Raw genomic sequence first — 18,140 nt, forward strand, 5'->3', positions numbered from 1 at the left:
TTGCATTGTTTGGATGTCGTCACTGATCAGCTTCATGGAACTTTTGGGGACCCCCATAAAGCCTGCCACTGTTGCTTTTTTTTCCAAAGAAAAAGGACTCCGAACAGAATAAAACTACCTCCATAAATTTCACAATTTTTAAAGAAGTGGTCAGAAGGCTGTGGTATAATATGTTGGAAATAAATATTATGAAATTTTTGTGCTTAGGCTGATCAATGTCGAAAGCTAACATTAAGTTTGCAGAAGCAGAACCCAGAGACTCCACTACCAGTATTAATTCAGGCAGCACAACTGTGCCGAGAGAAACAACATATCAAGGCTATCCAGCTCCTGCAGGTAAATCAGTTTGGATAAATAGAACTATAGGCTATAATTAAACTTGGTTTATTGTTGACTCCATCAAACCTGTAGTGTTTTAGTTTTTATAAGTTGAGTGCCTTTGACTCACACATGCCCATCCTTGCATCCAATATGAGTTTTATACTATTGAGTGTCACTGAAAGCAAGTTAGCTACTTATTCATCTTAGTGATGCTTGTGGGTCCTTGCTGTTGTTGCCTACCTAACAATAGTGACTGTACTTAAAAACAAATCATTGTATATGAAGTGCTTTGGGATGTTTCTAAAAAACATAATAAGATGCTTTATAAATGCAAGTTTTTAAATCTTGGCTTTCTTGTGAGATCTGATCTCTTGCTTAAATGGTGATATGAAACTGCTCACAACATGCACAACCAAAGTGTGTAACGTTTACCAATGCGCCATCAAAATGCTAATTGTTATTACGCAGGTTTCTTAAGCTCAAGTAAAACTCCTATAGTAAACCTTGCTAGTGGTTTATTCTTGGGCACTTCCAAAAAGTTTACATTTCCCAAATTTCAAAAGATGGCACTGTTACTCAGCAGGGCTTTCTGTTTGGTGCAGGAAAATGAGAGGTTTGTAATATTCCACTGTACTCTAATACACAGAACCACTAAGGAGAAGCAGTTCCATTTGTTTTGGCTGCCAGTGCTGTGGAACCTGGCCCATTTACATTGCCTACTCCTTTTTTTTCCCACTTGCCCTCCTCCCCAGACCAAACCCAGAACTGCAGAGAATAATTTTAGTCAGTGTCATCCCAGCTGAGATCAGTTAACTCTGCACAGTCCAGATCCAAACCTAGGACCTTTGTAAATGTGCATGACTCAGTTCCACACCATCTGATATATTAGTACACCAAACCTGCAAGGAACCACACTTACCTCTTGCAAATAGCTAAAGATGAATATTATAATGAATTTCAAAAATAAACAAGGGAAGTGTACAGAACAAGAAGAATATCTCTTAATTCATAGTATTCTTGGCCTTATCCTTAAAATTGGTTTAGGAACATTTGGAAAGTATAGGACTGGAAATGACCGTTTGAGCATCTGCTAACACAGTGCTGGCTCTCAGCTCTCCATGTCATCCAAGTATATAACATCCATGCCAAATACTAATATACATACCACTGCTGTACTGTGTAAAGAAAATTCATACAATGACAAATAATATACAAATCTACAAAAAAGGGTTCACAAATGTAGGACCAATAGAACATCTGATGATCCAAAGGTAAATGAGCATTCTTAATTCTGTACCTATGATGGAATGCATTATGTTTATAAAAATTTGATTCCAAAAGTTGCATCCTTTTGCATTCTGCACGCAACTTTATCCATCAATACCCTTCCCTCGGTGGGAGAATGGAATTTGTGATATCTGCTCACCGGTTTTAGCTGCTCATGCTTCTCGTGGATCAGGGTTTAGAAATGTTATTGGGCTGCTCATTAGCACTTGGGGAAAGCTGCAAAAATGCAATAAGCTATGTAATACAGTCTATCTGCACGACTCTACCCATGTGCTTTTTTTTGTTAACCCTCTGTTTCCTTTCTGGGTCTATTGGCCAGCTTAATATCATAAGTATAGTGAGCTGCGTATAGTGATCTGACCCTACAGCACAGAAGGAGGCCATTCGGCCCATTGAGCCTGTGCCGACTCTTTGTAAGAACAATCCAGTTAGTCCCCTGCTTTTTCCCTTCAAGCATTTATCTAATTTCTTTTTGAAAGCCATGATTGAATCTACTTCCACCATCCTTTCAGGCAGTGCATTCCAGATCATAACCACTCGCTGCGTAAAAAAGTTTTTCTTCATATTGCCTTGCTTCTTTTGCCAATCACCTTAAATCTGTGTCCTCTGGTTCTCGACCCTTCCATAAATGGGAACAGTTTCTCTATTTACTTTTATCTAAACCCTTCATGATTTTGAACACTTCTATCAAATCTCCTCTCAATCTTCTCTGCTCTGAAGAGAACACCCCAGCTTCTCCAGTCTATCCACGTAATTGCAGTCCTTCATCCCTGGAACCATTCTAGTAAATCTCTTCTGCACCCTCACAAAGGCCTTCACATTGTTCCTAAAGTGCGGTGCCCAGAATTGGACACAATATTCCAGCTATGGCTCAACCAGTGTTTTATAAAGGTTCAACATAACTTCCTTGCTTTTGTACTCCATGCCTCTATTTATAAAGCCTGGGATCCCATATGATTTTTTAAACCATTTTCTCAACCTGTCCTGTCACCTTCAAAGATTTGTGCACATATATCCCCAGATCTCCGTTCCTGCACCCCCTTTCGAATTGTACCATTTAGTTTATATTGCCTCTCCTCGTTCTTCCCGTCAAAATGTATAACTTCACAATTAAATTTCATCTGCCGTGTGTCCGCCCATTCTGCCAGCCTGTCTTTATCCTCTTGAAGTCTATTACTATCCTCCTCACTGTTTACTACATTTCTAAGTTTTGCGTCATCTGCAAATTTTGAAATTGTCCTGTACGTCCAAGTCAATAGTAGATTTTTTTTTAAAAAGCAGTGATCCTAGTACCAACCCCTGGGGAACACCACTGTATACCTTCCTCCAGTCCAAAAAACAATCGTTCACCACTACTCTCTGTTTCCGGTCACTTAACCAACTTCATATCCATGCTGCCGCTGCCCCTTTTTATTTCATAGAATCATAGAAAGTTATGGCACAGAAGGAGGCCATTTGGCCCATTGTGCCTGTGTCTGCTTAAAAAAACTATCCATCTTAATCCCAATTGCCAGCATTTGGTTCGTAGCCTTGTAGGTTACCGAACTTCAAGTGCACATCCAAGTACTTTTTAAATGAGGCTGAGTGTTTCTGCCTCTACCACCCTCTCAGGCAGTGAGTTCCAGACCCCGACCACCCTCTGGGTGAAAAAAAATTCTCCTCAGCTCCCCTTTAATCCTTCTACCAGTTACTTTAAATCTGTGCTCCCTGGTCACTGACCCCTCTGCTAAGGGAAATAGGTCCTCCCTATCTAGGTCCCTCATAATTTCATACACCTCAATTAAATCACCCCTCAGCCTCCTCTTCCAATGAAAACAACCTCAGCCTATCCAATTTTTCCTCATAGCTAAAATTCTCCAGTCCTGGCAACATCCTCTGTATCCTCTCTAGTGCAATCACATCTTTCCTATAATGTGGTGACCAGAACTGTACGCAGTTCTCAAACTGTGGCCTAACCAGTGTTTTATACGGTTCTAGCATTTTAGCAAGGCTTTTGACAGGGTCCCATATGGCAGAGTGGTCGGAAAGTAAAAGGAAAAGTGGCAAGTTGGATCCAAAATTGGCTCAGTGGCAGGAAGCAAAGGGTAATGGTCGACGGGTGTTTGTGACTGGAAGGGGTTACTTTAAATCTATGCTCCCTGCTCTTATATTCTATGCCTCGGCTAATAAAGGAAAGTATCCCGTATGCCGCTTTAACCACCTTATCTACCTGTCCTGCTACTTTCAAGGATCTGTGGACATGCACTCCAAGGTCCCTCTGTTTCTCTACACCTCTCAGTATCCTCCCGTTTATTGTGTATTTCCTTGCCTTGTTTGCTCTCCTCAAATGCCGTACCCCTCACATCTTTGGATTGAATTCCATTTGCCACTTTTCTGCCCACCTGACCAGCCCATTGATACCTTCCTGCGGTCTACAGCTTTCTTCCTCATTATCAATATTATGTATATACCCCTTCCAGTCACAAACACCCGTCGACCATTACCCTTTGCTTCCTGCCACTGAGCCAATTTTGGATCCAACTTGCCACTTTCCCTTGGATCCCATGGGCTTTTACTTTTCTGACCAGTCTGCCATGTGGGACCTTGTCAAAAGCCTTGCTAAAATCCATGTAGGCTACATCAAATGCACTACCCTCATTGACCCTCCTTATTACATCCTCAAAAAATTCTATCAAGTTAGTCAAACACGACCTTCCCTTAACAAATCCATGCTGTCTGTCCTTGATCAATCCATGCCTTTCTAAGTGACGATTAATACTGTCCCTCAGAATTGTTTCCAATAATTTGGCCACCACTGAGCTTAGACTGACTGGCCTGTAATTACTCTGTCTATCCTTTTCTCCCCTTTTTTTAAACAACGGTATAACATTGGCAATCCTCCAGCACCACGCCTGTAGCCAGGCAGGATTGGAAAATGGTTAGAGCTTCTGCTAGTTCCTGCTTTGCTTCTCAACAACCTGGGAGATATTTCATCCAAGCCTGGCGATTTATCTACTTTCAAAGATGCGAACCTCCTTAATATTTCCTTCTTCACTGTTTATCCCATCCAATATTTCACACTCCTCCTCTTTAACTACAATGCCTGCATCGTCCTCCTCTTTTTTTGTGAAGACAGATGCAAATATTCATTAAGAACCATACCCACATCTTCTGTTATTCCATGGGCTGTGTATCCATGTTTTATTCCATGTGATCTGGGTATAGCAATCTGGCGCTTTGTGCATTGGTTGGACAAGCTTTTGGTTGCAATGTACAATTTCTAAAGCTCATAAAACTTTACTGTGAAGTAACAGGCTATTTGTTTTGCTGAGTTATAACAGAATTTAACAGTATCATAGTTAATATCAATGCTTTAACTTTATTTTGACTCTTAAGGAGTTCTTGGAACAACACCCAGAAAGTGCAGTAGAAATCAAGATGACGATGGCACAGCTATATTTGGTCCAAGGTAGGCATATTGGTGTTGGGGGTAATATACTGGCATGGATAGAGGATTAGCTAACTAACAGAAAACAGAGAGTCGGGATAAAAGGGTCATTTTCAAAATGGTAATCTGTAACTAGTGGGGTGCCGCAGGGATCAGTGCTGGGGCCTCAACTATTTACAATATATATCAATGACTTGGATGAAGGAACAGAGTGTCTTGTGGTCAAATTTGCTGATGATACAAAGATAGGTGGAAAAGGAGGTTGCGATGAGGACACAAAGTGTCTGCAAAGGGATGTTGACAGGTTAAGCGAATGGGCAAAAATTTGGCAGATGGAATATAATGTGGGAAAATGTGAAGTCATCCACTTTGGGAGGAAAAATAAAAAAGCAAAATATTATTTGAATGGAGAAATACTACAAAATGCTGCGGTACAGAGGGATCTGGGTGTCCTCGTACATGAAACACAAAAATTCAACATACAGGTGCAGCAGGTAATCCGGAAGGCAAATGGTATATTGGCCTTTATTTCTAGGGGGATGGAGTATAAAAGCAGGGAAGTCATGCTACAACTGTACAGGGTGCTGGTGAGACCATACCTGGAGGACGGCATATAGTTCTGGTGCCCTTATTTTAAGGAAGGATATACTTGCATTGGAGGCAGTTCAGAGAAGGTTCACTAGGTTGATTCTGGGTATGAGGAAAGATTGAACAGGTTGGGTCTATACTCATTGAAGTTTAGAAGAATGAGAGGAGATCTTATTGAAACGTACAAGATTACATAAGAACATAAGAAATAGGAGCAGGAGTAGGCCAATCGGCCCCTCGAGCCTGCTGCGCCATTCAATAAGATTATGGCTGATCTGATCCTCATCTCAAATCTAAATTCATGTCCAATTTCCTGCCCGCTCCCCATAACCCCTAATTCCCTTTACTTCGAGGAAACTGTCTATTTCTGTTTTAAATTTATTTAATGATGTAGCTTCCACAGCTTCCTGGGGCAGCAAATTCCACAGACCTACTACACTCTGAGTGAAGAAGTTTCTCCTCATCTCAGTTTTGAAAGAGCAGCCCCTCATTCTAAGATTATGCCCCCTAGTTCATATCACAGAGAGGGAGGTGCTGGAAGTCTTAACGCGCGTCAAGGTAGATAAATCTCCGGGACCTGATGAAATGTATCCCAGGACGTTATGGGAGGTTAGGGAGGAAATTGCGGGTCCCCTAGCAGAGATATTTGAATCATCGACAGCTACAGGTGAGGTGCCTGAAGATTGGAGGGTAGCAAATGTTGTGCCTTTGTTTAAGAAGGGCTGCAGGGAAAAGCCTGGGAACTACAGACCGGTGAGCCTGACATCTGTAGTGGGTAAGTTGTTAGGGGGTATTCTGAGAGACAGGATCTACAGGCATTTGGAGAGGCAGGGACTGATTAGGAACAGTCAGCATGATTTTGTGAGTGGAAAATCATGTCTCACGAATTTGATTGAATTTTTTTGAAGGGGTAACCAAGAAGATAGATGAGGGCTGTGCAGTAGACGTGGTCTACATGGACTTTAGCAAAGCCTTTGACAAGGTACCGCATGGTAGGTTGTTACATAAGGTTAAATCTCACGGGATCCAAGGTGAGGTAGCCAATTGGATACAAAATTGGATTGACGACAGAAGACAGAGGGTGGTTGTAGAGGGTTGTTTTTCAAACTGGAGGCCTGTGACCAGCGGTGTGCCTCAGGGATCGGTGCTGGGTCCGCTGTTATTTGTTATTTATATTAATGATTTGGATGAGAATTTAGGAGGCATGGTTAGTAAGTTTGCAGATGACACCAAGATTGGTGGCATTGTGGACAGTGAAGAAGGTTATCTAGGATTGCAACGGGATCTTGATAAATTGGGCCAGTGGGCCGATGAATGGCAGATGGAGTTTAATTTAGATAAATGTGAGGTGATGCATTTTGGTAGATCAAATCGGGCCAGGACCTACTCCGTTAATGGTAGGGCGTTGGGAAGAGTTATAGAACAAAGAGATCTAGGAGTACAGGTTCATAGCTCCTTGAAAGTGGAGTCACAGGTGGATAGGGTGGTGAAGAAGGCATTCGGCATGCTTGGTTTCATTGGTCAGAACATTGAATACAGGAGTTGGGATGTCTTGTTGAAGTTGTACAAGACATTAGTAAGGCCACACTTGGAATACTGTGTACAGTTCTGGTCACCCTATTATAGAAAGGATATTATTAAACTAGAAAGAGTGCAGAAAAGATTTACTAGGATGCTACCGGGACTTGATGGCTTGACTTATAGGGAGAGGTCGGATAGACTGAGACTTTTTTCCCTGGAGAGTAGGAGGTTAAGGGGTGATCTTATAGAAGTCTATAAAATAATGAGGGGCATAGATAAGGTAGATAGTCAAAATCTTTTCCCAAAGGTAGGGGAGTCTATAACGAGGGGGCATAGATTTAAGGTGAGAGGGGAGAGATACAAAAGGGTCCAGAGGGGCAATTTTTTCACTCAAAGGGTGGTGAGTGTCTGGAACGAGCTGCCAGAGGCAGTAATAGAGGCGGGTACAATTTTGTCTTTTAAAAAGCATTTGGACAGTTACATGGGTAAGATGGGTATAGAGGGATATGGACCAAGTGCAAGCAATTGGGACTAGCTTAGTGGTATAAACTGGGCAACATAGACATGTTGGGCCGAAGGGCCTGTTTCCATGTTGTAAACTTCTATGATTCTAGTTTCACCCATCCTTGGGAACATCCTTACCACATCCACCCGATCAAGCCCCTTCACAATCTTATATGTTTCAATAAGATCGCCTCTCATTCTTCTGAACTCCAATGAGTAGAGTCCCAATCTACTCAACCTCTCCTCATATGTCCGCCCCCTCATCCCCGGGATTAACCGAGTGAACCTTCTTTGTACTGCCTCGAGAGCAAGTATGTCTTTTCTTAAGTATGAAGACCAAAACTGTATGCAGTATTCCAGGTGCGGTCTCACCAATACCTTATATAACTGTAGCAATACCTCCCTGTTTTTATATTCTATCCCCCGAGCAATAAAAGCCAACATTCCGTTGGCCTTCTTGATCACCTGCTGCACCTGCATACTAACTTTTTGATCTTCTTGCACTAGGACCCCCAGATCCCTTTGTACTGCAGTACTTTCCAGTTTCTTGCCATTAAGATAATAACTTGCTCCCTGATTTTTCTTGCCAAAGTGCATAACCTCACATTTTCCAATATTGTATTGCATCTGCCAAATCTCCGCCCACTCACCCAGCCTGTCTATATCCCCTTGTAGGTTTTTTATGTCCTCCTCACTGTCCACTTTCCCTCCCATCTTTGTATCATCTGCAAACTTTGATATGTTACACTCGGTCCCCTCCTCCAAATCGTTAATATAGATTGTAAAGAATTGGGGACCCAGCACCGACCCCTGCGGAACACCACTGGCTACTGGTTGCCAGTCCGAGAATGAACCATTTATCCTAACTCTCTGCTTCCTGTTAGATAACCAATCCTCCACCCATGCCAGAATATTACCCCCAATCCAGTGATTCTTTATCTTGAGCAATAATCTTTTATGTGGCACCTTGTCGAATGCCTTCTGGAAATCTAAATACACTACGTCCACTGGTTCCCCTTTATCCACCCTGTACGTTATGTCCTCAAAGAACTCGAGCAAATTTGTCAGACATGACTTCCCCTTCGTAAAGCCATGCTGCCTTTGTCCTATTAAATTATGTTTATCCAAATGTTCCGCTACTGTCTCCTTAATAATAGATTCCAAAATTTTACCCACCACAGATGTTAGGCTAACTGGTCTATAATTTCCAGCCTTCTGCCTACTACCCTTTTTAAATAAGGGTGTTACATTAGCAGTTTTCCAATCTGCCGGGACCTTTGCTGAGTCCAGAGAATTTTGGAAAATTATTACCAAAACATCCACAATCCCTACTGCCACTTCCCTCAAGACCCTCGGATGTAAGCCATCAGGTCCAGGGCATTTATCCGCCTTGAGTCCCATTATTTTACTGAGTACCAATTCCTTTCTGATTTTAATCGTATTTAGCTCCTCCCCCCTAGAGCCCCCTGTTTGTCCAGTGTTGGGATATTCTTAGTGTCCTCTACCGTAAAGACTGAAACAAAATATTTGTTCAGCATTTTTGCCATTTCCATGTTTCCCACCATTAATTTCCCGGTCTCATCCTCTAAGGGACCTACGTTTGCCTTAGCCACCCTTTTTCTTTTTATATAACTATAGAAACTCTTGCTATCTGTTTTTATATTTTTTGCTAATTTATTTTCATAATCTATCTTCCCTTAATCAATCCTTTAGTTACTTTTTGCTGTCTTTTGAAGACTTCCCAATCTTCTATCCTCCCACTAAGTTTGGCTGCCTTATATGTCCTTGTTTTTAGTCGGATACTGTCCTTAATTTCTTTACTTAGCCACGGATGGCTGTCATTTCTTTTACACCCTTTTTCCTCAGTGGAATATATATTTTTTGAAAGTTGTAAAATAACTCCTTGAATGAACACCAGTGCTCATGTACCGTCTTACCCTTTAATCTATTTTCCCAGTCCACTTTAATCAATTCCGCTCTCATACCATCATAGTCTCCTTTATTCAAGCTCAGTACACTTGTTTGAGAACCAACCTTCTCACCCTCTAATTGGATATGGAATGTAACCATGTTATGGTCACTCATTCCAAGGGGATCCTTAACTAGGACATTATTAATGAATCCTGGCTCATTACACAGGACCAGGTCCAAGGTTGCTTGCCCCCTTGTTGGATCAGTTACATACTGCTCAAGAAATCCATCCCTAATACACACAATAAACTCCTCCTCAAGGCTGCCCTGCCCAATTTGATTTGTCCAGTTAATATGATAGTTAAAATCCCCCATAATTATAACTGTTCCCTTATTACATGCCCCGACTATTTCCTGATTAATACTTCTTCCAGCAGAGTTGCAACTATTAGGAGGCCTATATACTACGCCCACGAGTGTTTTTTGCCCCTTATTATTCCTTATCTCTACCCAAACTGTTTCATTATCCTGATCCTTTGTCCCAATATCATTTCTCTGTATTACAGTGATTCCTTGGTTTATTACCATAGCCACCCCACCTCCCCTTCCTTCCTGCCTGTCCTTCCTGATTGTTAAATACCCTGGCATATTTAATTCCCAGTTGTTGTCACCCTGCAGCCATGTTTCTGTAACGGCCACAAGATCATACCCATACGTAGTTATTTGTGCCGTTAACTCGTCCATTTTGTTATGAATGCTACGTGCATTCAGATAAAGAACTTTCAAATATGTTTTGTGACACTTAGTTCCTGCTTTTTCCTTTTTTAACACTTTACCTTTTACTCCATACCTTCTGTCTCTTCCTGACACGCTTTCCTCTGTCTCCCAGGTTCCCGACCCCCTGCCACAGCTTTGATGCTGGGTTAATCACCTTACGCCTTCTAGTTTTTATTTTTTCTGTCGTGCCTAAAGTACACTTTCTTTCCGCTGCTCTACGCTTTTCCCTTTCACTTGTTCTTGAACAACTGTTTGTACTATTTGTATTGTAGATTTCCCCTGGGTCTTCCCCTCTCTTGCTGCTCTCAATTTTATTCCCTTCTGACTCCCCACTCAGGTTCCCATCCCCCTGCCACTCTAGTTTAAACCTTCCCCAACAGCACTAGCAAACACCCCCGCGAGCACATTGGTCCCGGTCCTGCTCGGGTGTAACCGTCACGCTGGCACCGGTCCCACCTTCCCCAGAACCGGTCCCAATGTCCCAGGAATCTAAATCCCTCCCTCCTACACCATCCCTGCAGCCACGCATTCATCCTGTCTATTCTCCTGTTCCTATACTCACTAGCACGTGGCACCGGTAGTAATCCTGAGATCATTACCTTTGAAGTCCTGCTTTTTAATTTATCTCCTAACTCCTTAAATTCACCTTGCAGGACCTCATCCCTTTTTTTACCTATGTCGTTGGTACCAATATGGACCACGACTACTGGCTGTTCACCCTCCCCCTCTATTCTGAGGGGACTCGATAGGGTAGATGCTGAGAGGATGTTATCCCTCATGGGGGAATCTAAAACTAGGGGGCATAGTCTCAGAATAAGGGGTCGCCTGTTTAAGATGGAAATGAGGAGGACTTTCTTCTCCCAGTGGGTGGTGAATCTTTTGGAATTCTTTACCCTAAAAAGCTGTGGTGGTTGAGTCATTGAATACATTCAAAGCTGAGTTAGACAAATTTTTGATCAGCATGGGAGTCAAAGGATATGGGGAAAAGTGGAGTTGAGGTAAAAATCAGATCAGCCATGGTCTCATTAAATGTTGGAGCAGGCTTGAAGGGCTAAATGGTCAACTCCTGCTCCTATCTCTTATGGCCTTATCCCTCTCCGTAAATACTGATATGTTAACATATTGGTATTACAAAAGCTCATTACTTTCAGATGAACACTTGATAAATATTTTTAGGAGTTTGTTCTGGGGTGTGAACGGCCTTTTCTGGGGATGGGGGTGGTAGCATTTTTGAAATGGAAGTGTTATGATGTTGAACTCTTTCTTAATCTTGTTTATATTCCTGTTTGTCTTCTCTAAAGGTCATGTTACAAAAGCATGTGACATCTTAAGATCGATTGATGAAAAGTTGAATAAACTAGGGATGGTAAGTTATATAATCTATAATCGTATTGCAAAGAATGTGGAGACTGATGTGATTATTTGAGGCATGTTTTGTTTTTAAGATGTGTAGCCAGTGAATTGATTGATTCATATCCTATCCTCAGAGCTTAATTGAGATTTATCATTCAGAAGTGACCTGCCATTTCTTGCTCACCCCTGAACAAGAATTAGGATCAGAGATATGTTAAAGATACTGACATTCAATTGATTATCAGTACTTCTCAGTAGTATCTGTCTTTTGTAAATATGAAAAACCTGTGATATAATTTTGTAGAATTTAATTTAAAATATTTTTTAAATGCTGATGTGAAAAATTTGGCATCATTATCCTCCTCTCCAAACTATAATGAGCTGTGTCTACAGACGTGGATCCTGAATAGCCAGCAAGATGTTTAATTTTGAACGGAAATATCTTGCTCCATAACTGTGCGACATTAACTGACTACTATAAAGTTCAACACAGAGATGGTTTGTGTTTTTGTAAATTTGACATATCCAAAGTCACCAGATGGTTAAGAGTCAAGACCTCAAAGTCAGGGAGCACAGAGTATTGGTTTCAATAACCATCACCTTTCCTGACAGTCCTGCTTCCTTTATAGCTAGGGGCGGGGATAGATACACATCTGGGAAGTTGATGAGCATACTTGAGTTTCTACGTTGAAACATAGCTATAATTTAAAAATTAATTCACGTGAAGCCCTGCTTTCTGGAATCAATCTGGTTTTGCATGAGTTGGATGCCAGTTTTGTTTCCAGTTCACAGCACAGTGACTGGCTCAGCCAATTCCCGTTGCCACCCTCTGGCTCCTTCACTGCCCCGTCTGTGTTGCCAGTTTCTCTTTCCCTAATCTCAGCCACTGGTTTCCCCTCCTCAGCCTGGGATTGTACACATTATTTGTTAGTATAGTTTTACCACTTTTGGCAGAATTCCAGGCGCAATCTGAAAGAGCGACATCTATGTAATTTCCATGTTGTTGTTCTGAGTCTTTTTAACTGGTTAGCCTTAACTCAATTCCCTCTCATAAGAACATAAGGAATCTCCTCTCTCCATTGGATTGAGTGTTTGGATTATGTCAATTACGAAGTACTTAATGCAGTTTTTGTATTCTGCTTGGATTTAATGGTGCCAGTCGCTGCTGTAACAGTTGAGCATCTTATTTTTATAATGGTTAACTCGAACTGTTGTATATCTACTTGCACGATAGCATAACCCAGGGATGTAATATTAGCATTCCCTTGTGATCTGGATTGGATATTCATGTCATTTACACAAGTGATTCTTCAATCTCTCTGAAGGCAGACTGAGCAAAGACTTGGTGAGACGTGGCCTGATGCGGATCAATAAGCTACTTTACTTCACAATAAGACGAACATACAGTACGACAGTCATGATCAATCTCACTTAATTCAAGAAGTACAACCTATCGTTTTGTAACGATACAAAATAAAAATCACGTCAGGATGTCAAAAGGGTGTAAGGATAAACCCAGCAATTACAGGCCTGTCAGTTTAACCTTGGTAGTGGGGAAACTTTTAGACATGATAATCTGGAACAAAAGTAACAGTAGCTTGGACAAGTGTGGACTAATTAAGGAAAGCCAGCACGAATTTGTTAAAGGCAAATCGTGTTTAACCAACGTGATTGAGTTTTTTGATGAGGTAAGAGTGTCGATGAGGGCAATGTGGTTGATGTGTATATGGACTGCCATAAGGTGTTTGATAAAGTGCCACATAATAGGCTTGTCATCAAAGTTGAAGCCCATGGAATAAAGAGGGCTTTTTTTTATTCGTTCACGGGATGTGGGCGTCGCTGGCGAGGCCAGCATTTATTGCCCATCCCTAATTGCCCTCGAGAAGGTGGTGGTGAGCCGCCTTCTTGAACCGCTGCAGTCCGTGTGGTGACGGTTCTCCCACAGTGCTGTTAGGAAGGGAGTTCCAGGATTTTGACCCAGCGACAATGAAGGAACGGCGATATATTTCCAAGTCGGGATGGTGTGTGACTTGGAGGGGAACGTGCAGGTGGTGTTGTTCCCATGTGCCTGCTGCTCTTGTCCTTCTAGGTGGTAGAGGTCACGGGTTTGGGAGGTGCTGTCGAAGAAGCCTTGGCGAGTTGCTGCAGTGCATCCTGTGGATGGTGTACACTGCAGCCACAGTGCGCCGGTGGTGAAGGGAGTGAATGTTTAGGGTGGTGGATGGGGTGCCAATCAAGCGGGCTGCTTTATCTCGGATGGTGTCGAGCTTCTTGAGTGTTGTTGGAGCTGCACTCATCCAGGCAAGTGGAGAGTATTCCATCACACTCCTGACTTGTGCCTTGTAGATGGTGGAAAGACTTTGGGGAGTCAGGAGGTGAGTCACTCGCCGCAGAATACCCAGTCTCTGACCTGCTCTCGTAGCCACAGTATTTATGTGGCTGGTCCAGTTAAGTTTCTGGTCAATGGTGACCCCCAGGATGTTGATGGTGGGGGATTCGGCGATGGTAATGCCGTTGAATGTCAAGGGGAGGTGGTTAGACTCTCTCTTGTTGGAAATGGTCATTGCCTGGCACTTGTCTGGCGCGAATGTTACTTGCCATTATTGAGCCCAAGCCTGGATGTTGTCCAGGTCTTGCTGCATGTGGGCTCAGACTGCTTCATTATTTGAGGGGTTGCGAATGGAACTGAACACTGTGCAGTCATCAGCGAACATCCCCATTTCTGACCTTATGATGGAGGGAAGGTCATTGATGAAGCAGCTGAAGATGGTTGGGCCTAGGACACTGCCCTGAGGAACTCCTGCAGCAATGTCCTGGGGCTGAGATGATTGGCCTCCAACAACCGCTACCATCTTCCTTTGTGCTAGGTATGACTCCAGCCACTGGAGAGTTTTCCCCCTGATTCCCATTGACTTCAATTTTACTCGGGCTCCTTGGTGCCACGCTCGGTCAAATGCTGCCTTGATGTCAAGGGCAGTCACTCTCACCTCAACTCTGGAATTCAGCTCTTTTGTCCATGTTTGGACCAAGGCTGTAATGAGGTCTGGAGCCGAGTGGTCCTGGCGGAACCCAAACTGAGCATCGGTGAGCAGGTTATTGGTGAGTCAGTGCCGCTTGATAGCACTGTCGACGACACCTTCCATCACTTTGCTGATGATTGAGAGTAGACTGATGGGGCGGTAATTGGCCGGATTGGATTTGTCCTGCTTTTTGTGGACAGGACATACCTGGGCAATTTTCCACATTGTCGGGTAGATGCCAGTGTTGTAGCTGTACTGGAACAGCTTGGCTAGAGGCGCAGCTAGTTCTGGAGCACAAGTCTTCAGCACTACAGCTGGGATGTTGTCGGGGCCCATCGCCTTTGCTGTATCCAGTGCACTCAGCCGTTTCTTGATATCACGTGGAGTGAATCGAATTGGCCGAAGACTGGCTTCCGTGATGGTGGGGATATCGGGAGGATGCTGAGATGGATCATCCACTCGGCACTTCTGGCTGAAGATGGTTGCATGGATATGAAATTGGCTAAGTAATAGGAAACTAGTGCTGAACGGTTGTTTTTCAGACTGGAGGGAGATATGCAATAGTGTTCCCCAGGGGTCAGTACTAGGGCCATTGCTTTTTTTGATATATATTAATGACTTGGGTGTACAGGGCACAATTTCAAAATTTGCAAATGACAAAACGTGGAAGGGTAGTGAACAGTGAGGAAGATAGTGATAGACTTCAAGGATATTGACAGGCTGGTGGCATGGGTGGACATGTAGCAGATGATGTTTAACGCGGAAAAATGCGAGGTGATGCATTTGGTAGAAAAAATGAGCAGAGGCAATATAAACTACAGGGCACAATTCTAAAAAGGGGTAGAGGAACAAATGGATCTGGGGGTATATGTGCACAAATCATTGAAGATGACAGGGCAGGTTGAGTACGCGGTTAAAAAAGCTTACGGGGTCCTGGGCTTTATAAATAGAGGCATGGAGTACAAAAACAAGGAAGTCATAATGAACCTTTTATAAAACACTGGAGCTACAATAGGGGGTAATGTGCAGCCAAATATAGAGAAAAAAACAAGTCAGCTTGGAAGACAGGGCAAATATGTGAGGGCAAGGCTGGATGGCATCTATTTTAATGCAAGGAGTCTTGCGAATAAGGTGGATAAACTGAAGGTGTTGATAAACACATGGGAGTATGATATTGTTGCTGTCACAGAGACATGGTTGAGGGAGGGGCAAGACTGGCAGCTCAATATTCCGGGTTACAGAATCTTCAGGCGAGACAGAGGGGGAGGTATAAGAGGAGGGGGGGTCGCAATATTAATTAAAGAATCAATTACTGCCATAAGGAGGGATGATATATTAGCAGGTTCCTCAAATGAGGCCATATGGGTGGAGCTTAAAAACAAAAAGGGGGCAAGCACTTTGATGGGAGTGTACTATCGGCCCCCAAACAGTCAGGGGGAGATAGAGGAACAGATATGTAGGCAAATCTCAGAAAATTGTGCAAATAATAGGGTAATAATAGTGGGGGATTTCAACTTCCCCAATATTAACTGGGATACTCAGAGTGTAAAAGGCTTAGAGGGTACAAAATTCTTAACGTGCATCCAGGAGAGCTTTTTGAGCCAGCATGTGGAAAGTCCTACAAGAGAGGGGGTGGTACTGGACCTAATTCTAGGGAATGTGGCCGGCCAAGTGGAAGAAGTGCTAGTAGGTGAGCACTTTGGTGACAGTGACCATAATTCGGTGAGATTTAAGGTGGTCATGGAAAAGGACAGGGAGGGGCCGGAAATAAAGGTTCTAAATTGGGGGAAGGCCGATTTTAATAGGATAAGGCAGGATCTGGCCAAAATGGACTGGGATCAGCTGCTTGTAGGAAAATCCGCATCGGAGCAATGGGAGTCTTTCAGAAGGGAGATTGAGACCATACAATGGCAACATGTTCCCGTAAAGGTCAAGGGTGGTTCCAAGAACTCCAGGGAACCTTGGATGTCAGAGGATATACGAGAATGGATTAGGAAAAAAAGGAGGGCTTTTGGCAGATACAAAAGGCTAAGAACGGAGGAAGCCCTAGAGGAGTCCAAAAAGTGCAGGGGGATACTTAAAAAAGAAATTAGGAGATCAAGGAGGGGCCATGAAATAACACTGGCGAGCAAAATAAAGGAAAATCCTAAGATGTTTTATAAGTATATTAAGGGTAAGAGGATGACTAGGGAAAAAATAGGGCCCATTAGGGACAAAAATGGCAATCTGTGTGTGGAGCCGGCAGATGTAGGAGGGGTTCTAAATGAATTTTTTGCATCTGTTTTCACTATGGAGAAGGACGATGTAGACATAGAAATACGGCAGGGGGACTGTGATATACTCGAACATATTAACATCGAGCGGGAGGAGGTATTGGCGGTTTTAGCAGGCCTAAAAATGGATAAATCCCCAGGCCCGGACGAAATGTATCCCAGGCTACTGTGTGAGGCAAAGGAGGAGATTGCGGGGGCTCTAACACATATATTCAGAACCTCTCTGGCCACAGGGGATGTGCCAGAGGACTGGAGAACCGCTAATGTAGTACCATTATTCAAGAAGGGGAGTAGGGAAAAACCGGGGAACTACAGGCCAGTGAGCCTAACATCAGTGGTAGGAAAATTATTGGAAAAAATTCTGAAGGACAAAATTAGTCTCCACTTGGAGAAGCAAGGATGAATCAGGGATAGTCAACATGGCTTTGTCAAGGGAAGATCATGTCTGACTAATTTGATTGAATTTTTTGAGGGGGTGACTAGGCGTGTGGATGAGGGTAACGCAGTGGATGTGGTATACATGGATTTCAGTAAGGCCTTCGATAAAGTCCCCCACAGGAGACTGGTCAAGAAGGTATGAGCCCATGGAATCCAGGGTGCCTTGGCACTTTGGATACAAAACTGGCTTTGTGGCAGAAGGCAGAGGGTGATGGTCGAAGGTTGTTTTTGTGACTGGAAGCCTGTGGCCAGTGGGGTACCACAGGGATCTGTGCTGGGGCCCTTGCTGTTTGTGGTCTACATTAACGATTTGGATATGAATGTGAAAGGTATGATCAGTAAGTTCGCTGATGATACAAAAATTGGTAGGGTGGTAAATAGCGAGGAGGATAGCCTCAGTCTGCAGGACGATATAGATGGGTTGGTCAGATGGGCGGAACAGTGGCAAATGGAATTTAACCCGGAAAAGTGCGAGGTGATGCACTTTGGAGGGACTAACAAGGCAAGGGAATACACAATGAATGGGAGGACCCTAGGCAAGACAGAGGGTCAGAGGGATCTTGGTGTGCAAGTTCACAGATCCCTGAAGGCGGCGGAACAGGTAGATAAGGTGGTAAAGAAGGCATATGGGATACTTGCCTTTATTAGCCGAGGCATAGAATATAAGAGCAAGGAGGTTATGATGGAGCTGTATAAAACACTGGTTAGGCCACAGCTGGA

The 18,140-nt window shown here is 43.2% G+C and overlaps 1 protein-coding gene across 1 annotated transcript in view; it reads left to right on the forward strand.

Annotated features, from left to right (window-relative positions):
• Positions 1–18,140, forward strand: part of srp72 (signal recognition particle 72) — a 73,475-nt gene that overhangs the window by 39,020 nt on the left and 16,315 nt on the right. The window contains exons 10-12 of the mRNA XM_067994965.1: positions 208–336; positions 4,984–5,056; positions 11,638–11,702. Of these exons, the coding sequence (XP_067851066.1) occupies positions 208–336; positions 4,984–5,056; positions 11,638–11,702 (267 nt within the window). The remainder of the gene's footprint in view (positions 1–207; positions 337–4,983; positions 5,057–11,637; positions 11,703–18,140) is intronic.

This window comes from Heptranchias perlo, chromosome 1 (assembly GCF_035084215.1).
Source record: "Heptranchias perlo isolate sHepPer1 chromosome 1, sHepPer1.hap1, whole genome shotgun sequence".
Lineage (NCBI taxonomy): Eukaryota > Metazoa > Chordata > Chondrichthyes > Hexanchiformes > Hexanchidae > Heptranchias > Heptranchias perlo.